The sequence below is a fragment of the Colletotrichum fioriniae genome (genome assembly GCF_027942845.1).
Source record: "Colletotrichum fioriniae strain IMI 355084 chromosome Unknown scaffold_8, whole genome shotgun sequence".
NCBI classification, from domain to species: domain Eukaryota; kingdom Fungi; phylum Ascomycota; class Sordariomycetes; order Glomerellales; family Glomerellaceae; genus Colletotrichum; species Colletotrichum fioriniae.
Genome location: NW_027076844.1, coordinates 768,937 through 791,853, shown reverse-complemented (window position 1 = coordinate 791,853; position 22,917 = coordinate 768,937). Strand labels below are relative to the sequence as shown.

The following is a 22,917-nucleotide window of genomic DNA, read 5'->3' as shown; positions in this document are numbered from 1 at the left end:
AGTCTCTGGGTTCAATACTCACATCATCTCACAAGATTATTTGGACGACCTCGACGACGAGATTCAGACTGATGGCGATTGATAAGACCAGACAAGGTGGATCAGATGGACAAGCCTCATATTCATTCATAAATCCAGGTGGCCTTCATAAGGTAGGCTCAGGTCGCCACCACCACCACCACCACCACCAACCAAGAAATGGGAAATGAGGTAGAAACCCATTGGAGAAGTGCATGTATACCATGTTCATTGATCATCTGTTCACTTCTTCGCTTCGTAAAGTACATTATAATCCCATGCAATCACGACTCGCTAGCCTTCCGCTGCTTCTCCCGAAACGAATTGATGGACGAGCTGATACTAGCCTTGGACGAAGAGTGCCTCAACGACCTCTCCGCCACAGACTCGGCACCGGAACCGCTATCCCCGCGACTGATACTGCCCTCCCTCGCCAACGGTGATGAGATATCAGGCGTGACAGACCGCGACTCAATATTGGGCCGCTTCGCCTTGGTCAATGTCTTCTTCCTCCGCTTCTCTGACGCATTGGACCCGGTGCTAGCCTTCCTACTAACAGTACCATCCCCATCGTCGCTCGTCGCGGCCACGGACGGCGCAAGGCTTCGGCTCGAGCTCGTCGAGCTGCGGCGGTGCGCGCTGGTAGTACTACTACGGCGTCGGTGCTCGCGCTCGATGGCGGCGGCGCGGGGGTGCATCGTCGTCTTCTCGGGGGACTGCTGGCGCGCGGGCGGCGGGCCGGCCTTGTCGATGCGGTGCCACGGCAGCCACCAGAACATGCCCCACCGCTGCTTGGCCACCTGGCGGTCGCGTGCTGTGAGCTTCTTCTGGATGAGGGCGCGGCGCTCGTTTTCCTTTTCCCAGTATTCGGTGCGGTAGATTTCCCAGTTTTCTCTAAATGTAGGCGTGAACGGCTTCGCGAGCAGGAGGAGCTTGACGTAATCTCCGCCGGGGGCGAGATCCTCCTCGTGACCTCCCTTTTCCTCGTCTTCGAGCAGGACCGGTAGCGTTGGGTGGCTGTCTGCGGTGAGGCTCAGCTCCTTTTCGACTTCGCGCAGGATGGATGGTTCGACGTAGCGGTAGGACGAGCTGGCGGTGTGGGAGAAGAGTCCGTAGGTCAGGAAGAAGCCAATGGTGGAGAGAAATTCGGCCCACCAAGGTCGTCGGATAATAACCAGCTTAGAATTGAAACCTCGAAGGCCTCTGTTGGAGATGGCGAACCAACGGCGTGGCCACCTGATGCCTCGCTCCCATATTCCTGTAGCCCATACCAATATCGCAGTCATGACGCCGCCCATGAAGCAAATCTTTTCGAATGTCTCGACGCCCCAATAAACAGAGCCACCAACTCCACGCCCATCCTCACGTGGGGCGAAGAAAAGGGCGTAACCAAAACCGCTGATCCATGCGGTCAACAGGGTGAAGAAGAATGTGTGATGGCGGCGGCGGGCGCGAAGCTCGAGATACTGCGCGCGAAGGGAGGCCTCGAGGATGAGAAGGTTCAGGTAGATCATGGACGGAGAGCTCGGGGTATGGATCAACGGGTCGCCTTGCTTGCCAGAGTCGGGGACGACGCCGGTGGTGCCGACGGCGGCCTTGGGCTCTTTGCCCGGTGGCGGGGCGCCCTTGACCAGCGAGTCAAGCTCGTCGGCCATGGTCACGGTAGGGAGACCTGTTGTCACTCGGGGCTTTAAAGCTTTTCGGTGGTGATGCGGCGGTCAGGTCGCTTCGGGACGGAGAATTGAGAATTGGAGGGGCCTCGGCAGCCGCAGTCAGCAGCGGTCTGCAGACATGCGCCGTGGTCGGGGGGCGGGGGATGATGATGCGAAGCTGCAGGTGGACGGAGCGCAGGTGTGCAGAAAGGGGTGAGCAACAAGCAAATAAAGCTGCTTTAGCTGCACTGCCCTTTGGAGGTGAGAGCTTTCTGCGTGTGTGCGTTCTGCTGGTGTTCGAGAAGCAAGGGCGGAACTGGAATCTGTCGGTGGTCAGATGTCAATCCAGGCCGGCCGGGTGTGCTTCAGCTGGCGGGCTGGGGGTGGAAATTCCGCTCCGCCTGGCGGCAGGTGTGGACAGTGGGACGTCATAGGAAAGAGAGGCGGGGTGGCCCGAGCACGGGGGTGTTAGGACCAGTGCGATAAGCGATTGCGATTGCGATAAGGCTTGTTGGGGAGCTGACCTCAGTGAGAGCTTGACACGTGCAAATCGGTTGAAGATTTCCATTGAAGATGGACAGGGCTTGATTTAATATGAAGCAGTCGACCTGAAGAGCCAAGGCTAGTGAGCTGCTCAGGGATATTACGGAGTACGGGTAACAGAGTACAAGGTTGCTCGGCTCTGGCTTGTCAGCAACAGACTCATTTCCACCGTTTTCCCACACAATTTGCAAAGACCCTGAGTGCATGTTGATTGATGCCTCATTATGTGAGATTGAGAAACGCTGCACAAAGAAGAGATGTTTCCTCGTCCATGCTTTGTTTTTGAGCCTCAGAGTTGAAACACACTCGACAAGCTAGAGAAGGAAGTTTCGTCTCTTCTTCGACTGAACTCAATTACTTTCTTCATGCAGGTTTCATGCAAATATTGACAGCATACTTACCTTGCACCAGATGCTGTGTACGGAATACAGTTCCAAATGGGCATGATCTGGCCACGATTCCAAAGCCACGATGCTATCTCAATTGACAGCCCCATTCAGATTATTGCCTACATCGAGTAAGCGTCTCTATGATTGCGTAAGATCCTGGAGGGAAATTGCACCGTCAGCTTCAGGCTTCAGCCTTGAATGCATCATCTGACTGGGCCATCTACGAATTCCTTCAAGGTACTAGTCAGTAGTCAGCAACTTAGCCACATGTCCACCGGGAAGTCGGAGGCTTGTTTTGTCTCTTACCGCCGACACGGCTCAATGCAACAGCTGCCCCCACTCTTCTACCCGCCAAACTCCGAGTGCTAAGTCCATGAACCGATCCGCATCCCGCTTCTGGGGGGGGCACGTTGTTTTCCCCTTGGTGCCACCTACGGATACACAGTAATTAGTCTTTCTCATGTTCCTCACACAATGACCCCTGCCTGCTTACGCCCCTGTCGCTCAACTGCTCAACAAGCTTGTCGGTTTTTTACGGAGCCGTTGACATTCCGGCCGGGGCACCTGGCTTGTCTCTCATCGAACCCTCCCACCTTTTTTGCCTACCGTCGTCTTTTGTCCACCCCTCTGCCACATCTCCGCGTCACCACTGCCCTGCACAACGGTGTCTCCGTCCTTCTTTTTTGTTACTGCACCTGCCTAGACTTGGGAGGATTGCTAACCCGGCGTTAACTGCATCTATCTATCCCGCTCCGTATAGACTGCAGCCCCCGGGTCCGCATTCTTTGCTGACTGATGAGTCGTCGCAAGTTTCAGAACATCCGCGCTCCGGACACACACCTCCGCCGCCCGCGGCCACACTGAACTGACGCCTTACGCTACCCGTACTTTATTTTGCGACTTTTGTATATAGACGGTTGGCCCCCGTCGCCACCACCCACAGCAACATCCGGCATGATACACCAACAAACTGCTTCTTCTGTAGTGAACGGGTCGCGACTCAAACTTGCTTCCTCACTAATTACATCGTCCTCTGCAACTGTCAAATCTCCTGCACCCAGCATACGGGCCTCTTCTGAAGACTCCGTCCCTCGCCGATCCCACCAAACCATGGCTGCCGCTGCTGCACCGCCCGCCGCTCCCAATGCGACAACTCGTCCTCCGGGAACCTACTTCCCGTTGGGATACAAAGATGCCGTCTATCAATGGGTGAGCAGATCAAGAAAGTCCCCTAGATCGCGGGGTAACGTTGCTAACAAAAAGTCCGCAGTGGACAAGTGTAACTCCGCAAATGGCCGAACGCAACGTCCTGTCACACATCCCTTACCTCAAAGAAGCCCGCGAAAACGCCTCCCTCGACTCGACCAAGCCAGACCCCTTTGGCCAGCGCGTATGGAAGTCTCAAATGGTCGAGCTCTCCGGCAAGAACCGCGCCCTCAACGAATACTCCATCGAGCGCGTTGGCGAGGAGGTCGACAACAACCTCGTCATCGTACACGGCTACGGCGCCGGCCTCGGCTTCTTCTACAAGAACTTTGAGCCCCTCTCCCGCCCGAAAGGATGGAAGCTCTACGCCCTCGACATGCTCGGCATGGGCAACTCCACGAGGCCACCGTTCAAGGTCACCGCCAAGGACCAGGAGGGCAAGACCCGCGAGGCCGAGGCCTGGTTCATCGACGCCCTCGAGGAGTGGCGCAAGAAGCGCAACATTGACAAGTTCACACTCATCGGCCACTCCCTCGGCGGATACCTCTCCATCGCCTACGCGCTCAAGTACCCCGGCCGTCTCAAGAAGCTCATCCTCGCCTCGCCCGTCGGAATCCCCGAAGACCCGTACGCGGTCAACGCAGCCATGCCCGAGCCCGAGGAATCGACCCTCCAGAACGAATTCACACAGGACCAAAACGAAGTCACCAGCAATGGCCCCAACACAGCCGCGTCACGAAACACCAAACCCAACGCACCCAAGCGTCCCCTCCCAGGCTGGCTCGTCTGGCTCTGGGACGCAAACGTCTCTCCCTTCAGCATCGTCCGCTTCACCGGCCCGCTCGGCCCCCGCTTCGTCTCCGGCTGGACCTCCCGCCGCTTCAACCACCTGCCCCAAGAAGAGTCCCAGGCGCTGCACGACTACGCCTTCTCCATCTTCCGCCAGCGCGGCAGCGGCGAGTATGCCCTGCCGTACATCCTCGCCCCCGGCGCCTTCGCCCGCAGCCCCATGGTCAACAGGATAGACGGCGTCGGCCGTCAGGTCATTGAGAAGAGCACAGGCGAGAAGCTCAAGGAGACGGGCGTCCCCATCGTCATGATGTACGGCGAGAACGACTGGATGGACAAGAAGGGCGGCGTCGCGGCGGCCGAGAAGCTGAAGCAGGCTAGGTTGCAGGCGCTGCTCAACGGCACCGAGGAAGAGAAGAGGAGGGAGAACGGCTCGGCAAAGGTTATCGAGGTCTCAAAGGCGGGTCACCACCTTTACCTCGATAACTCCGAGGAGTTCAACGATTACATCCTCAAAGAGATGGAGGATGTTCAGAAGAGCAAGCTATGAGGTTTTGGTTGCGTATATTTCAACGGGGGCGCGTGGTTGGAGAAAAGATGGGCAAGCTTCACAGCCTTGCCAGACAGGAGCATGTTTTTTTGCGGCGTTTTTCGGGGGTTGCATTGCATGACAACAGATCGAGCCTGTATACGGCCGACGGGAATATCCAGTGGGAGCGTTTGGCTTGGTATAATAGAGTCTGTTCAACCGGCTTATCTAGATGAAGAATACAATTACATGACTATACATTCAAACATTGTTTCAACTTGCATTGTATGTACGCCTTTCAGAATGATAGCATCAGCCATGTCTTTTTGTCTTTATCCAAGTCCTCAAAAAGAGATCGGGACCGGCTGCCGCACTTGATCGGCCCCACGTACACCGGCCGGCCGGACATTTGCGCAACGTCGGCCGATGTAAACCACTTATAGAGGGAAGAACATGACGAAGAAACTCACTTGCTTTGTAGGGAAACATGGATATATGCCGAGGACGAGCTTCGCAACATATTTCCAATTGATGCTTATGTTCATGCTATCATGTCTTTGACATGCTCAAGGCTCACAACTTCTAACACTTGATATAAGCCTTGACTTCCTCGAGCAACCTACCCCTATCCTCGAAAACGTCATACCATTCTTAATAGATCCAAACAAGAAGCGGCATCTTTGACAACCTCTTCCGTTTCACACGTGATCCAACGCCGCCAAACTGCCATAATGAGCCTCGAAACCTCTCCCCGTCTCTCACGATCGTCGTGCCGACCCCGTGATCCGCCCCGTCGTCTCAACTTCTCAACTCACGTGGTTCCCTAGGCAAGCGAGGCTCAGAATCGCTTTTTCGAATTCTTCAATAGCTGCGTGACCGTTCATCTAATATTGTTTGCTCGCTTAAGGGCGTCTAATGGGCGGCCTCTGAATAGCCGGTCGAACGACCAAACGACCGCCCTCTCCCCCTTTTCCATATAAAACCCCCCCATTCACCCACTCGTCGCGATACTTTCACTTTTGTTTTCCTGGTCATCATTTTCTTCACTCAAAACACTCTTACCAATTCCATCAAGTTCGTTCTCGTCATTCACTCACGTTAGTCAAGCCAGTATCTGGGATACTCCTTGACTAGCAAACACCCTTCACTTCTTCCTCTGCGACATCGTGACTCTCGTCGACCAGAGCAAACCCTACGATCAGTCACCAGCCTCGCAGCCTTGCTTCGCACAACTTCGCCCGAACTCAAAAGTCTTCATAGCTCCCAAGATCCGTCGCAGAACACTGCTCACCAAGTTCATCATGTCTGGCCCCTACAGCCAGTTCCTGGATCTCGACAACACCCGGGATCCATACGCCTTCGAGGATCCAGACATCTTCCAAGACCCAATCCTCAACGACATGTCCCTCTTTGGACCCGACGAGCACCAGCAGCCATACAACCCTCCCCAGTCGCAGTATCGGTCGCCATACAACCCCCCTCAGTCGCAGTACCAGTCGCCATACAACCCACCTCAGTCCCAGTACCAGTCGCCATACAGCAACAACTTCCAGCAGTCGAACTACCAGTCTCCATACAGCAACCCCCCTTACCAGCAACCCATGAACAACGCCTACATCCAACATCCTCCTCCTCACCCTCTTCCTCAACAGACGCCCGCCGGCACCTCAGAACCCCCCCTCCAAACGCCTCCGATCTCGTCACCCAAGGCCCATCCAAATCCCCCCTCGCTCAACGACACCCGACGGCGAACCCCCTACCACCTAACCCTCTTCTCCCCCACAATCTCCCCGGCACAGTCTCCTCCCTCCTGACAGCTCACCTCCAGGTGCCCCTCTACACAACCCTCGAAGAGCGCAACCGCCGCGAAACCGAAATCAAGCACCTCTTCTCCGTCGACACAAACACAACCCTTCCCCCTCCCTCGCCGCGCGTGAAGGGACAACAACACCGCAAACCTCAACGACTCTTCTTCTTCCTTCACGAAGATCTACAAAATCCGCGCCGCCCCCTCGGCACCAGAAATAACCTCCCTCCCCCCTCAACCCCTGCTCGGCAAATTCATCAAAATCGACGACTCCCTCGGTCCCAAAGACGACCCCAGGCGCATACAGGCAATGGACTACAACAACCACCTCGCGGCCGCGCGCCTCCGCAACCTCAAGAACCGCAACAACGTCGCCGCGATGCGCAGCCGGAACCGTCGGGACCGCGCCGCCGTGCTCCGCGCCGAGGACGCGAGCTTCGCCAAAGCAGAGTGTCGGTACTGGAAGGCCAGAGCTATTGCCGCGGGTGCGGATCCCAGGGGGTGGGAGTATTTGCCGGACGTGGCCAAGGAGGCCGTCGCTGCGGATTATCGTATTGACGCGTTGGATTTCTTTCAGGACGTGGGCGAGGTTGCGCCTGCGACGCCCAAGAAGGTTCTGGCGAAGAGAAAGCGTTGAAGAGGGAGAGTCGAAGGCAGAGTTGATCGTTGAGAGAGAGAGGATTGGGATATCGTTTCGGTGGGTGCTGTTGGATTATGAATACACCAGCAATGAGGTCGCGTGGTTTGGTTTTTCTTGAGAGAGGGCTCCTTGTTATTGCTTTGCTCCTTTTTGCGAGTCTCGCATCGGCAGAGAGAATATCCTTTCGGGGGCTTTTTGACAGAGTACTGCATTTGTAGGATCGCAGGAGTTTGATACCCAGTTCTAGGCGTTGATCTGTTTATTTCCTGCTTAGCTCTCCACTCAATACTATTGCTTCAAATGAACCGATTCCTACCTTGCAGTGATATCTACAATATCCTTGACTTGAATAAATTCGTTTCACTCGGTGAACTTCTTGGGCAGGCGTCTTCGAGTATACACACGGCTGTATCGAACCAGGGCCATGGGATGTTTCCGAGCACTATTGAGATGATGTTGCTATGGGCATTGGGGCAGAGTAAGAATCAGCTTTCGAATCTGACTGTCATATCAAAGAAGCCTCCCAATGGTCTCATGAGGGAGCTCATGACCACAGGAAGGAGGTTAGGTGTAGGTAATGTCCAAGCTAGGAAGGGTATCTGGCAGAGACGATTCCCTTCGAATCGCGCGTCTGGAACACTTTTTAAAAGTAGGAACTCCAACGGAAGGCTGGGGGCAAGGAAAGAATCTCACTTCCAGTCTCGCAATTGTAGGAGTTCACGCAAAATAAAATTAGCTACTAATTATAGCCAGTGGTATCTCTCATCAAACCTTTCGAAACCCAGATCATGACTCTCCCTCCAGAACCGTCTAAGAACCCGGCCGCGTCGTTGTTTCCATCTAAACCAAAGAACTCCGTTCATTACCAAGTCCAGGTCCAGCTCAAAGATTGTCGATAAATTCTCCCCTTTCCAAAACTGTTTCAAACCGAAAACTGTTACCCTATCATGTGACACTGGCAGTCCGCCGAGCTCACGGCTCGTTGACAGACGGCTGAGACCGCGACTTGCTCTCAGCCTTGATACTCCCCATCTCGGACCCATGACCCGTCGAGACACCATAGCAATCCGGGTCAGAAAGACATCCCTTGATGTAATAAAACAACACAATGGTCATCAAAACCCTATATATATGTCGTTAGCAACCGCATCACAATCCACAACCGAGAACAAAAAAAGAAAAGAAATAAGAAACATACCAGTTCACCGCACCGACGGCAGCAGCGCCAGCCATACTACCCCCATACCGCTTCTCCTCCGTCGTCGGCCCAAAGCACGTCCCCTGAACGCACGTGTCACCCAGGAACAACGCCGCGATACTCGCAGACCACGCCCAGCCCGACAGCCAGAACAGGCAGTTCGTGCCGTAGCCGATGAGGACGGCGATGCGGAAGTAGAAGTGCGCCGCGAAGCGCTCGAGGATCATGGCGCCGCCTAGGACGAGGAGGGTGAAGAGGGACTATCCACGATGAGTGCGGTCAGTAAAGTGTGATCTACCTGGTAATTTGGGGGTTGAAGGTTGTTGTTTTAGGGTGGAGGGAAGTGTAGGCGGGTGATAGACATACGACAAAGAGCATGAAGCCCGGCGGCCCGGTATAGCTGCTCGAGTAGGAGCCCAACAGCGACAGGCAGTACGCGCACGAGGCGAGTACGGCGAGCGAGAGGACGAGGACGGCGACGCGGACGATGGAGAAGAAGGTTGGCGTTGGCGGGGCGCCTTTGCCCATGAGGCCTCTGATATTGTTTGCGCCCGTCATTTTTGCGTTTCGATATCTCGATGCTGTTTTCCTGACTTTATAATCCCCTTGTTTACAGGCGAAATGATCCGGTATGTTGGGTGTGGGATTATTCGAATGTTTCGTGATAGCTTCACTTGTGCGGCGCTGTAGATTGGGGTAGGTGTAAGGTAGGTATTAAACACTCAAAACGTCGAAGCCAGCAAGAAACAGACACAAGCGAATGTGGATGGACGTCAATAGGATACTACACCAAACGATCAACCAGACAATTCACCAGCACGCGCGCACCAAAGGGGGGGGAACGTCCGTTTCCTTATACCCATACACTTCAGCAAGTCCACGTAATAAAGGAGGTTTTCAAACTGCCTCCTTCAAACACGCCCAGTCCGTGGTCTTGCATGACAACGGCCCCAACCATTGGAGATTGGATCCAAGATCCAAACAAAACTGCAAGGCCTGCGCCACACACAAAAATAAAGAGACCACTGGACACACATTACAGCTGCCACACCAGCGTAATAACAACTCCGGGAGAGAAATATGACCTAAGAGCAGGGAAAGTCTGATCACAGTCGGCTGAACGACGCTCGGTCGCGGTCCTCGACCACCACCACACCGGCACACCTGTGGTCCTGTGGATTAGAAGTGAGGACCAGAATGACGGATGATCGACAGATAGAAAACGCACTTAAAAAAGGGATGCATCGATGCATAAACCACCTTCATTCCCAACATGCAGGGGTCCTCTCCCGCTGTTCTAGCATCTAATTGGCTGGTTCCTGATTTATGCTCCTGTAATCCCTTCTACAACACCCCAGTCATCGCGGCAGTGCAAAGCTCAGACACCACCGCTCGTCGATCACTGAACCGGGATGAGAGCCGGGTGCCGACAGGAGCGATCCAGTGGGGGGGAGCCAGTTGGGAGTTGGGAATCCTACCTGTATTTGTCCTCCCCTCTTCAATGTATTACCCTCTTCGGAGGCGGCGAGATCGATTGGAGGTGAAGAGGTTCAACCAGGTCTACACGAAGTTTCAGAAGCCATCTAGCAAGGGTTCCTCCTCGTCGCGGGATTCAATGCAAAAAAAAGAACCCCAGTCGGCCCCTATTTGAAATCTGAACGGCAGCCCTTTAACCCAACGAGAGATCCAAAAAAACAAAAAGAGAAGACATGGTCTTTTATTCAGCTCATGTCTGTAAGGTTTCTCCTGTCACTGCTGTCAGTCCCAAAGGAAAGCGAGGAAAAAAACAAAACATCTTCCCATCAGACGAACCTCCCCCTCTAAAAGAACCCAGCCATACGGTCTCAGATGGAACAAGATGGAAACAAGAAACACAGAGGAACGCAAGTAGGTAAACGCTGAAACGAAAACCAGGACGCGAAAAGAAAAAAAGAGCTCGTAAGCTGAAAATAAAAATAAAAATATGCACCGCTTCCTTTGCTGAACAGCATCTCGTCGCATTCTTTCATTCTCTCAATGATTGATTCATCCATTGACAAGCACGCCCATCAACGCGTCAAACACCAGACGCTGCACATCTAAGCCGCCTCCTGCCTTATCGCCCAACACCCTCCCAAACACTGAAAATCTGCGACGGCTCAGCCCTTGGCCAGAGACCTCCTTAAAATGTCCCAAGCGCCAACGCAGTCGCGACTAAGCTTAGTAGCACGTAAAAAAAATCCAAACTCCCTTCCCTTTGCCAGAAGGAGCATCATCACCTCGATTCTTGACCACCAATATGGTAGCCAATCTTTTTTTCTCACAGTCAAATTCCGTCTACCCCTTTAGGACTCCCTCGTGCATGCTACTCCAATCGCTCGCTATTCGTGATGTGACTGCTGCACCCCCCACTTCACCAGTTCGTCTCATCCATCAGACGGGTGTCGTGGATTCCCATGTAACGAGACCAGGATTATGTAGCATTCCTGGCATCCTGATCGCCGCTTTTCGCCCGAACAGGTGGGAAAAAGGGAGCAGAATGAGATATAACCTGATAAGCACATACAAGGCGGGGTAGATTTTTTGGCTGCTACTCTCCAGAATTTAGGTTGGTGTCGAACTCACGTCAACGGTCAAAGGCTACGCCTGGGATCAAATCACACACGATATTCAAATGGTTGATACAGATTCTATTGTGGCATCGAGGAACTAGCTTCTATCGTTGTTGCGCCGTTCCCAACTCGTGCATTAACTCGTCAATTCATCCGACGATGATGATCATGCGACTACACTCCTCCCAAAGTGTACCCGCAGTCTATACTCCCAGGCTTGTATGATGTCAAAAACGACCAAAGTGAACAAGCAAGATCCCATGCCTGCCTATATCCCATGAACTAGAAATGCATTGTACAGTCTACCCGCTTTTTAAAAGTTTGCAACAGCCACCGCAATCGCTTGCGTCTCAGAGTGTGAGATGGACACGCTGATGTCTGAAAGGCCAACCTTCTTGGCAGCAGCAGCAGCTTCGCCATGGAGCTATCATCAAATTAGTACATAGTTTCAGGAGACTATTGTATGTTGAGTAAAGCTTACCTTGACAGTGGGGGCGCCAGACTCGTCCTTGGCAATCTCAATATCCTTCAGCGGCGCACCGGCACCCTTGCTGGAGACACCAAGAGACTTGAAGACGGCCTCCTTTGCGCTCCACCGGCCAGCGAACGAGCTCTGAGGGCTGGGCGCAGACTGGCAGTACTTGATCTCACCGGCGGTGAAGTTGCGCTCAATGAATGTCTCGTTCTCAATGTTGATGGCAGAGATGTCCTCAACGTCGACACCGACGTTGCTGTTCTTGTTGGCGACCTTCTTGGCCAGACCCTCCATCATGTCCTGGGTGGCCTTAGCCGCCGTGGAGGTGACAGTCTTCTCAGATGCCTTCATGAAGTTGGAGGGGTAAGAAATGGTGGAGGTCTTCTTGTCCTCGGTAACGCGAGCATCGGGGTTCAGGAGAACCTTGCTGAGCTGCTCGTCGGTGTAAGGAGCGTTGGACTTGGGCACGAAGAGCGTGTTGTTGACCAGGCCCTTGTGGAAGAAGCTGTAAGCCTTCTTCTGGCGAGCGTTGACCTTGGCAGAGTACTCCTCGTACGTCTTCTCGTCAAGGGTAGCGAAGAGGTACTTGGGGTGGACACCGATGGCCTGGGCACCCTTCTGACCGAAACCGAAAGAGGTGACGGAGAAGGCCTTGATACCATCCGTCTGGATGGTGCGGCTGGGGTAGACAATCATGTCGAACTGCTCCATGATGGGGTCGACGTTGTCGGCGTTGCGGTTGCCCGGGACCAAACCGGTGTTGAGCACCTGCAAGCAGCCGTTCATCATCCAGGCACCGGCGGCACCCTTGGGGTGACCGGTAAGGTACTTCTGGAAGATACCCATGACCGCGTTACCCTTCTTGCGGCCAAGGTGGCGGAGCTGCTGGCAGATGACGGAAGACTCGTTCTTGTCGTTGGCCTTGGTGGAGGTTCCGTGGAAAGAGGCAACCTCGAGGTCGTCGATAGTGAGACCCCAGGTAGCGAGGGCACCACGGAGAGGAGCAATCTCCGGGTTGTTCTTCCAGAAGTTGTTGCCGAGGCTGCGGAGAACATCCTTCTCCTGGCGCTCGGCCTCCCTCTTGATGTGCTCGGCACGGTCGTGAGCGTACTCCTTCTCGTTGACCTCCTGGCCCTGAGCCTTGATGGCCTCGACCTCATCGTAGAGGTACTCGAGCTCAGACTCCTGCCACTGCTTGATCTGCTTCTTGCGAAGCTCGATCTGGCGGCGACGGTAGTTGATATCGAGCAGAGGCGAAGGGAACTTGCCAGCGTGCTCGCGGGCAGTGGTCAAGACACCCTGGCCAGGAGCAGGAACGGATCGGCCAATCTTGTCGGTGGCAGTGGTAGTCAAAGCCAGGATACCGTGAATGGGCATGCCCATGTCAAGGGCGAGCTTGGCGGTCATAATAAGCTGGACACCGCAACCTTGGGACTCCATGAATCCGTTACGGGTGGTGGTGGTGGGACGCGACATCTCGGCGGGGGTACGGCCGTGGGCAAGCTCATCGACGGCGTTGCTGGTGGCTTTCATGTTGGCGAACTCGTAAGAGCCCTCCTCACCGAAGTCATCGAAACCACCGACGAAGACGATGCGAGCCTTGCCCTCCATAATCGTCTCGTAACCAATGTCAACGGACTCAACAGCGGTGGCGCAAGCACCGACAGGGGTCTTGATGGGACCGGAGGAAGAGATCAACAACATGTTAACCCAGGCAGCCATGGTGTTGATGAAGGACTCCTGGAGAATGTCGTTCTGGACAGGCTTGTCGAGGTAGCGGTCTCTGTGCATGCCACGGAGAGCGCCGGCACCTCCCATACCGGATCCGATACAGTTGCCCACCTCGGAAACGTGGACGTACTTGTAGAACTCGTAGGGGTCGGTGATACCGGCCGACAACAGAGTCTCGGCAACGGAGACGAGGACGAAAAGGGTGACGGGGTCGACCTGGGAGACAATGTCCTCGGGAACACCGTATCTCTTGGCGTCCCAGCCAGTGGGGATCTGGCCAGCGACGAGTCTGTCGAAGCGGAGAGCCTTGGGGATCAAAAGAGCAGCTCCCTTCTTCATGCGGACAATGTACTCGCCAGACTCGGGGATCTCAAAGATCTCGACCTTGTCGCCGTGCTCACGCTTGAACTCTTCGGCAGTCTCCTTGGACGCCTCGAAGGGCTCGAGGTCCTCCTCGATGACAACCTCGTGAAGAAGCTGCTTCTGCTCGGGGTCGTAGCCGCCGAAGAGCTCAGGCTCAATGAGACGGATACCCGAGTGCTCGAGGATGTACTTCTCGTACTTCTGCTTGATGTCCTTGTCATCGACGGGCTCGCCAGTCTTGGCGTCAACCCAGCCGGAGTAGGGAGCAGGCTTGCCCTTGATAGGACCGTTGTGGTTCTTGATCAGACCCATGATCCAGGCCATCTCAACGCAACCCTCAAGAGAGAACTCGCCGTGAGCCTCCATCTCCCAACGGGTACGGGAGTTACCCCAAGGACCAACCTCGGCGAAACCGGTGACGACGACGACCTTCTCCAAGTCGACCATGCCCTTGAGGCGGTCGTTGAGGGGAGCAATCTCCTCCTCCCAGTCGGGAAGAGTGGGGAAGTCGAACTTGAGGTTGGCACGGGGCTCAACTAGGGTCTTCTTGTAGAGAGCCTCAGAGTTGGGGCCGTTGACAACCTTGTTCTCAATGGCGGTCTCCTTGGTGACAGCGCGACGGACCTCGCTAGTCTCCATGATGTCCTTGCGGAGCTTGGTCATGGTCTGGTTGAGGTCGGGGATGAATTGAAGACCACCGTTGAGGTCGGCGAAGACGGGCTCGCTTTGGCAGAGGTCGACAACAGCAGGAGACATGAGACCCAAAAGGTTGAAGGCCATCTCCTGCTGGGAGAAGGTACGAACGCCGAAAGCCTCAACGCCCTCGGCGACAACGTTGTTGCCGCTCATGAGACCAGTACCACGGGTCCAGCCGATGACGGCACCGCAGATGGTGAGGTACTGACCCCAGTCCTCAGAGTGCCACCTGTTGAACAAAGTCTCCAGGGCAAGCTTGGACTCGGAGTAGAGACCATCGTTACCGAAGGTACCGTGGTTGGGGGACAGGGGCAGAACGACCTGGGCAGGACGGGTCTCGAAACCACGCTCGGCCTTCTGGGTCTTGACGCTTCCGAGAATGCGGAGCAAGTTGGTCAACATGATGCGGTGAGCCAGCTCGGAACGAGAGTCGATCTGGTCAATCTGGCGGCCATTCTCGGGAATGGCAGCGAAGGGCACGATGAAGTCCAGATCCCAGCCGAGGCCGTTCTTGGGGTCGTAGATGTAGTCAATGAGAGCCTCGCAGTCCTGCTTGCTACCCTGGTTGAAGGGCACAACAACAAGCTGGGAGCCACGAGCACCGAAGCGAGTGTACATGGACTGGTAGTACTCAGTGACCTCGCGAGAGAATCTGCTGGTAGTGACGACAACCTTGGCGCCACCGCTGATGAGGCCCTGAAGGACCTCAGCACCGATGGAACCGGCACCGGCACCAGTCATGAGGGCGTGCTTGCCAGCGAAGGTGACACCATCCTTGGCAGCCTCCTCAAGAGACTGTAGGTAGTAGCCGGTGAGCTTCTTGCTGTAGTCCCAGCCGTGGAGGCTCTTGCGCTTGAGGTGCAAGAAGGGAATAGTCTCGACCTTGCCGGGCTTGGCTTTCTTGGAGGGGCTATCCTCGTTGGGGATGATCTGGTTCTCGTTCATGGCGAGAGAACGCAAGACGTCGCCGTAGAGGTTCTTGATCTCGAGCTGCGAGGTCTTGGACATCTTGTGCTGCTCCTTGATGAGCTTGTAGATGCGGCGCAGGTCGTTCTGGACCTTGGTGCGGTTGCCGTACTCTGAGATCTTGCCACCCTCAGCCATCTGCTGAACGTAGTGCTCCAACTTGCGGCAGCTAGCGCGGGGGACTTCCTCGTAGTTGAGGTTGCCACGAGCGTCGACAGTGGTCTGGGGACCGGTGGGAACGGCAACGTCCTTGTAGACGGGGTTGGCGTTGAGGACCTCCTTGCAGTTCTCGATGAGCTGCTCACCAAGCTCCTTGGCGAGCTTGTAAGTCTCTCCGCGCTCCGCAGGGCAGTTGTCAATGTGGTACTGCATGAACTCGACGAGGGTGGGGTTGGAGCGGTTCATGATGCGGATGCACTGGCTGACAATCTCACGGTCGACAGCCTTGAGGCGGCCGAAAATGATGTCGTAGTACATGTGGAGGGCATCCTGGCGCGCCCAGTTCCAGGATGAATCGTAGGAGCGAGCCTTGAGGGAGCTAAAGACGGGTTGGATGCCGGCGGCGTAAAAGTCACCGTGCTCGGCAGTCCAGAGATCGAGCTGGGACTGGAGGACCTTCTCGGACTCCTGGGAGTTGAGGTAGGCCTTGTCACCGGCACGGAGATCCAGCTTGAGATATCTCGCGAGGAGCTCAAGCTGCTGCTTGAACAGGGCGCGCTGGTCTTTGGTGAGGGCATCGATGGCCGCAGGGTCCATCATCATGCCACCACCGGAGCCGCCGGCCGCAGCGCCAGCCTGAGGGGTGCTCAAGCTAATGCCAGCGGTGACAGCGTACTTCTGGGTGACGTCGTCCAGGAAAGCCTTGGCATCAGCCTCGGATCCCAGACGAGCAGGGGGCTCCATGGTGAGAGCGAGCAGGAGAGTGCCATCCTGTCTTCCGGAAGCCAAGCCCCATCTTGTCTCAAGGTATTTTCTCGCGGCCGTGATGTTGAAGCCACCAGGCATCTTGGAGGAGATCAGGCGGGCAATAAGTGCCTGAGATTGCTTGCCGAGCTGGCCGTCGAAAGTGGCCTGCATGGAGGAACCGAGCTCGTCGAGAGGAACATCTTCGGGCTTCTCTGGTGTTGAACCGAATTCCTTGCCGAGGTCACCAAGAATTTCGTTCTGAAGGGTGGATTTGCCTGTACAAATAGGGGATCAGCAGGTTGCTACAATTGGTGGTGGGGAGTTTTTGAAAATTTCGGTACTCACCGCCAACAAGGTCCTTGATGGCCTTGCTCAAGGGAACCTCAGCCAAGGGCTTCTTGAGCTTCTGAGCAATAAGAGCTCGCAGAATGTCGATTGCCTGGACGGGGGCATCGGCAACCTGAGCGGCAGGGCCGGCGCTGGGCGGGGGAGGAGCCGCAGCAGCGGGAGCGGCAGCAGCCGCAGGGGCAGAGGAAGAAGCAGCGGCCGGCGCGCTCGATGAAGCGGCAGCAGGCTCTGGCTCCTCTTCGATGGGGTCGGCCTCGTAGTAGATTTCCTTTGCGTCCTTGTTGTAGCAAAGGATTTGACGCTGGACGGACTTGGCGGCATCGTAGGCTTCGTACTTTGAGGCGAGAGTGCGCTTTGCCATCACACCGAGGGTATCAGCGGGACCGATTTCGACCACCCTCTCGGCGGTCTTCTCGGCAAGGAAAACATCTTGGGTCTCAATCCACCGCACGGGCGAGGCGAATTGGTAGGCAAGCAACTCAACAAGGAGAGTGTGGGCAAGCTCTTGCTCGACTTCGGGACGCATTATGAACAGCTGGGAGGAGCTGGAAAGCTCAATGACACGGAGCTGGGAGGAGAACCGAGAAACTGAGGGTATCTAGAAGTCGTCGTCGAAGTTTTGACGATTGGGAGGGGGTATTTTGCTGTCCTTGGGAGTCCGTGGGAGAGTCGGAATCCTGGAACAGTGTGTAATGTCGTTGGTGTCTGCGGTGAGGGTATATGTGAAGCAGACGAAGCTCGCAAGACTTTTTTTCTGGACAGTGGGTGGTGGCTGTTCAAGGGAGAATCAAGTCCGCGCCAGAGAGAGGGAGGGACAAACTGGCGAAAGCGAACGAGGGAGATGTAGAAGTGGTTTGGGAGTTGGAAGGACCACGGATGAAGGGAAGATGGTTGGATTTGATTGAAAAAAAAAGAGAGAGAGACAGGCTCAATGTTGATGGCTCTGGCCCCTCGATATCGGGTCACTGGCACTTGATTGACTTTCTTGGGGGGCGTCTACTTTGTGAGGAGAGGACACCAACTGGAAAGGGAGGGATGGGATTGGGAACAACAGGTCCCGTCAAGAAAAAAGATGATTGTTGAACCAGGCAAGGGCCCCCACCGGCTCCAGGAACATGAGCAGAGTGCGTGAGAGTAGAGAGGGAGGGAGTGTGTACTGCGTATGGAGGGTTTTCCCAATGTCGAGGTACCTCAGGTGAGGTCAGGTACAAGGTACATGCAAGCAGGTGGTGGTGTACATTCACCGGGGACACTCATGGAAGTGAGCCTGGATGGATGGATCCATGAGGTGAAGTGGACGGCGGCGGGGGGGTAATGTCTCGAGACATTCGACTGGCCGGTTGTCTTTCTCTCTGCTTTTTTTTTCTTCTTTTTTTTCTTCTTCTCTTCCCTTAGTCCTCGTCCTTCAGTTCTGCCTCCCGAGAGGGGACGTGGGAGGAAAAGGCGGCAGGGCCCTGGGAAAGGAACACACAAGTGGGTCTATCTTAGCTTGCCTTGCCTCGCGATGGGAGAGAGAGCCGTGAACTTCCCGGCACCTCACGCGTTGTCCCCTTCAAGTGCCCATGTTCCCCCCATGCAGGTGGGAAGAAAGCTGCTGGCGTGTAAATTGCCTGGGAGGCGTGTGGTCACTTTTGGTGTGGTGTTATTGGTGTGCAGCTCTACCGCTGCTGGGTAGTGTACACAGTAGTGTACTGGCTGGCTTCCATTCTTTTCTTGGGTTTGGCTGCAACGCCTGGTCGATACGTACTGCGTAGAAAGCTCCTCAACCATATTCAGACGCTTTCCCCAATTGAGCTTGGGATGATCAGGGGGCCTTCCCCACAAAACCATTTCATTGGGGGAATGCAGGGTGGGAACCGTGGGACGGGTGGAGTCCATCTTTTGGGAGGGACGGCAGGGAGGGCCATCCGCAATCCGTCATTGTTGCCAAGTTGACGTTGGAGTTGAGGCGTGAGGCTTGAGGCGTCACCTCCGCAAAAAACAAAAAGAAAGAAAAAAAAAGAGTTTCGGGTACGCATAGACAACATCCATCTATCTATCCATGATCCAGCAAAAACCAGCTCATCAAGAAGACACGATGAGGGTGACCGGTTTCAAGATTTCTAACCTCCCCCATACCAATACTATCCACCCATCATAACCTATCCGTACTTGCAATGTGTAAACTACCTCAAACTCACCTGTAGAGGTATTATTCGTGTTTGATGCCGAGAGCTTCTTCGCAATCCAGGTCATCACATCCAACAACTTACAAGCCACGTAAAGCATGAATTCCTTGGGACCAAGCTTTTCTCACCATCGCATACTGATACGTAAGATATCTTGTCACCTGGCTAGACCGAAGCCAGTCAGTGCTCCTCGTCTTCCGTGCGAGAGAACGAGCAAAGTGGCAGCTGCCGCATCATCGTGCTGCATGCATTATCCACCAGTCTCAAGTGACTCCTTCCGTGCGCCTCCTTGCTATCTTATCGCTCCTCTCTATCAAACGAGGCTTTGCGCCTTGTCTCTTGTCTGCCACCTCTTCAAGCCAGCCGGTCGTGTAATGCGAAGTGCGGGTACGTGCCATGTTGCGAGGTGGGATGAGACAAGACCAAGCCAAGTAACTGTACTTGATTCGCAGCTTCACATCTCAAGGCTTGCCAGCTCTCAGGCTCTTTTCCTTGGGCTAGACTGGCACGGCTGGGCGCTGTCGTTAGCCTCATGTGGCGCGCGTTCAATGTCTCGACTCCTTCGCCGTCTCTCTGCCCGACTTACAATTCCTCGCCGTGCTCGCTGCCCTTTCCCGAGCTGCCGGAATGTTGGATTCGGGCTAGTGGCCGCCGTACCTGCCCCTCGAGTCCTTGACTCTACACTACTTAGCGCCTGCAGCAAACGTTTAGCCCCTCGCGAGGCTCTGGGTGTTGATGATCTAGTCTGAGACCTCCCAAGCTTCACCTCACCTTTGACCTTGAGATGTAGCCGTTCCGACGACCCTTAACTCTGATTGCATCCCTATCAGCTCATCCTTATCGCCGTATTCCTGTTGGTCACAGCCTCTTGCGACGTTCAACGACTACCCACACACTTTCCTTTGGAGGGGGAGAGAGCTGGAGCTTGTTGGAGCTTTGATGCTTGGCGGGATGTTGCTACCGACACCGATAAGAGATACGGATAGAGCTACGGCTCCTCCTAACGGACAACAATACATAGCGGTGATGTGAACAGTGTCATCAATGGCATGGCTTTTGTATACGTGTACGAATTTGGTACGACTGCGGCAAGCTGTGGGAAAGTGGTGCTATGATAAGATAAAACCAACGGGGATCCGGAAAGTAACAGCCGCAACTCCTCAGCAACAAGCCAAAAAAAAAGGCCTCCATGTTGCAAGCAGAAGGCCATGGAAGAGTGGAAGGGGAAATGGAAAATGGAGGGCGAGGAGGGGCAAAAGTGGTCGCTGCTCCGGGAACCCGCCAAAGTTCGATGGGGGTGTAATGTAGCGATACCTGGCGACTGGAGCTGTACTCAGTATACGGTAGACAACGGCTTGACCCAAGCTTTTTCTGTCGAGGCTCGAATCTGCTGTTTGAGGGGCAGAAGGGGCTTGGTTTGCCTCAGCTCAAACCCTGGCCAGGTCCAGGAACTACTCAGTTCAAAGTTGACTAAGCTCTTGCTGACCTTTCGGTTGCGTGCGACGGGTTGCTCCAGTTCTTCAGTAGATGAGCCACGAAAGGTGGGTGAAGATGGCCAGTTGATGAAGCCTCAGCCAACAAGCCATAGCCAACAAGCCATTGTGATGGGCAACAAACCACAAAGTACGGCCTGTCTCTGACCGCTCATCACCAGGCGCATTCTTCAAACCCTCAACTCAACTCACCAGAGTCAACCGAGAGACGTCGATGAACAATCGGAGACCGAGTGAGTGAGCTCGGTGCAACACTTGTCGATATTCGAGAATTCCAGCCCTGTTCCTCATCAGTTCATGCTTAAAAGCGTGGGCTAGGTTGGGCAGCGGACAAGCGGTATGTCTTACTGAGATGGTGCCTAGTTACGATTCTCATCGCAATTCTTTACCCCTCCACGCATGGCAAGGGAAGATACAGGGCATTGAGGTACGCAGATGCTAGAGCTTGCATTCCTTGACGACCGCCCGCGTGGGCGGCGTGGCATGGCACAGAGATAGCTCCCGCCTCAGCAAGCCAGGCGCGCCAGTTCGGGCCAGAGCTGCGAGTGCGGTGTGGCGGCTGGTATCGGTACATCAGACATGTACATGCCGTTCTCCCTGCCCGATCCCCTTCCTCAGGGTCCCGCGCATTTCCCATCCTCCCCAGCATCGAGCCCCAGGCGTGGGGTGAAAGCGGTGGGGAGAAGGAGGCGGCAGAATGTTGGATACGACGCTAGAGATGTTGACCGCCTTTCAACCGGCCAGGGAGTTGCGGGAACGTAACGGGGGGCCCGGGAGTACATTGTACTTGGTGGGATCCCGCATGTCTGGATCTTTTAGGGTCCAAGTCGAAGTGGGCGACACCTATTTCGCAACTCCCGGTCAGCGAGGCGAGTCAATACAAGGAGGAGGCGAGGTTTGAAAACTTCGTTTACTTGTCATCGAGCTGCTGTGTGAGGCAACTCGGCATCGAGCGATGTCGCGCAGCAGAACCCGAGATGGCCCGCGACGGCGCGATAGTTTTGGAATCGTTATCGTCCATTTGTTGCATCCGGGGTAGCAACTCGGCATCTTATCGGCGTGCGCGACAAGTGCGATTTGCCTAGCATCAGCACTGATGTTGGAAAGTGTGGTGCAAGTCCAAGCCTAAGAGCCGAAATGATGCCATTTGGCCGAGGATTCGTGCGTCCATTGATCCAGCGCCTCGAAAAAGAGACGTGACCGGTCCGATGAGCTGAGAGCTGGCGGCAAAGATCCGGAGGCAAGATAAGTGTAGGCACAATCCGTTGTGGTTGCGGCGTCCGGCCATCACCCAAGTGTGGCTTGGGAGGGAAACCTGGGAAGAGTGTTGTTGTTGGATGCGTGGATGGGTGGAAGAGAGCAAGGAGTGAGGTTGGAGGAGGTTGCGAGGGCATGTACCGGTACATTGGCGCCCGTTCTCCAACAGCGGAACCCTTGCGGATCACTCGGGCTGCATGAAGTCAAGGGTGGAGCTGGAGGGGTGAATTGGGGTGTACGACCATCCCCAACAGAACTAAAAAATTTGGCGAGACATTGAGATTTGAGACTTTTGGAGAGATGCAAAGGCAGAAAAAGAGACGGGAGAGACGATGCTCCATACGAATACTGCACACACACAGACAATTGGATCGATTGGCATTGACACACGCACCCGTAGCAATTGGACACTTGGCCGCGGGTCCAGGCAGGCACCGCTTGACGCCAGCAAACAGCCAACTGCCGCCTTCCCTGTTCTTTCCGCTCTTTGAATCCTGAGAGTCGTGGTGCCTCTTGCCTGCCATGAGCCGGGAAAAGGTACGACGTAGGTAGTGTACGGAGTACACGTAATAGGTACTTTCCACCCATCGACCCGTACCTGCCTTGCAAGCGCAATGGAAGTGAAGCAGATGGGGCCAAGCGTGGCAGGTACGGAGTACGTACTCAAACATCGGTCCAACGTGCCTTTCCTCCGTCAGCCCGAACCAACTGGATTCATTCCAATCCAATGTCCCAAAATGACCCCGGCCTAATTTTTCTAATCGTTGAGTTCCATCTCGTCTTCTCTGCGTACCTATCGGGGCCATGTACCTGTCCCTGTCCTGGGTACATCCCCTTTCTACCCCTCGCAGACACACCAAAGTGACCCAAAACTGGACCAGATACCTCCAATTACGTTGGTGGGATTGACCTCACTCTCACGAAAAAGAAAACAGAAAAAAAAAAGGTCGAGAAGCAGGAGGTACTTCGTACGGATACCGGTACTTGGCCCAAAGGTTGGATCCATCAAATCCATCCACTTGAACATCCACACACCGCACACCACAATCAATGTACACACCACACACGCCATGCTTCCATTCTCTCCCTCCTCAATGATGGCGTGAAAGTACCAAGTCCCAGTCCTCAATCCCACAATCCCAATCAATCCAT

At 54.9% G+C, this 22,917-nt stretch overlaps 5 protein-coding genes across 5 annotated transcripts; 2 read left to right on the top strand and 3 right to left on the bottom strand.

Moving 5' to 3' along the window:
- Positions 1 to 302: 302 nt before the first annotated feature.
- SPO7 (Nem1-Spo7 phosphatase regulatory subunit) lies at positions 303 to 1,673 on the bottom strand (the record flags this gene model as incomplete). The annotated part of the gene is made up of 1 exon (XM_053196143.2): positions 303 to 1,673. One exon carries the CDS (start codon positions 1,671 to 1,673, stop codon positions 303 to 305), a length of 1,371 nt encoding a protein of 456 aa, XP_053046262.2.
- Positions 1,674 to 3,712: 2,039 nt separating this feature from the next.
- N0V96_007023 (uncharacterized protein) lies at positions 3,713 to 5,147 on the top strand (the record flags this gene model as incomplete). The annotated part of the gene is made up of 2 exons (XM_053196142.2): positions 3,713 to 3,811; positions 3,873 to 5,147. The coding sequence occupies 2 exons, from the start codon at positions 3,713 to 3,715 to the stop codon at positions 5,145 to 5,147; spliced, it is 1,374 nt and encodes a 457-aa protein (XP_053046261.2).
- Positions 5,148 to 6,427: 1,280 nt separating this feature from the next.
- Positions 6,428 to 7,570, top strand: N0V96_007022 (uncharacterized protein; the record flags this gene model as incomplete). The annotated part of the gene is made up of 2 exons (XM_065757895.1): positions 6,428 to 6,693; positions 7,066 to 7,570. The coding sequence occupies 2 exons, from the start codon at positions 6,428 to 6,430 to the stop codon at positions 7,568 to 7,570; spliced, it is 771 nt and encodes a 256-aa protein (XP_065613418.1).
- A 975-nt stretch (positions 7,571 to 8,545) lies between these two features.
- N0V96_007021 (uncharacterized protein) lies at positions 8,546 to 9,329 on the bottom strand (the record flags this gene model as incomplete). The annotated part of the gene is made up of 3 exons (XM_053192491.1): positions 8,546 to 8,696; positions 8,772 to 9,031; positions 9,138 to 9,329. The coding sequence occupies 3 exons, from the start codon at positions 9,327 to 9,329 to the stop codon at positions 8,546 to 8,548; spliced, it is 603 nt and encodes a 200-aa protein (XP_053050255.1).
- A 2,346-nt stretch (positions 9,330 to 11,675) lies between these two features.
- FAS1_2 (beta subunit of fatty acid synthetase) lies at positions 11,676 to 17,373 on the bottom strand (the record flags this gene model as incomplete). The annotated part of the gene is made up of 3 exons (XM_053192490.2): positions 11,676 to 11,786; positions 11,844 to 16,774; positions 16,845 to 17,373. The coding sequence occupies 3 exons, from the start codon at positions 17,371 to 17,373 to the stop codon at positions 11,676 to 11,678; spliced, it is 5,571 nt and encodes a 1,856-aa protein (XP_053050254.1).
- Positions 17,374 to 22,917: the final 5,544 nt, after the last annotated feature.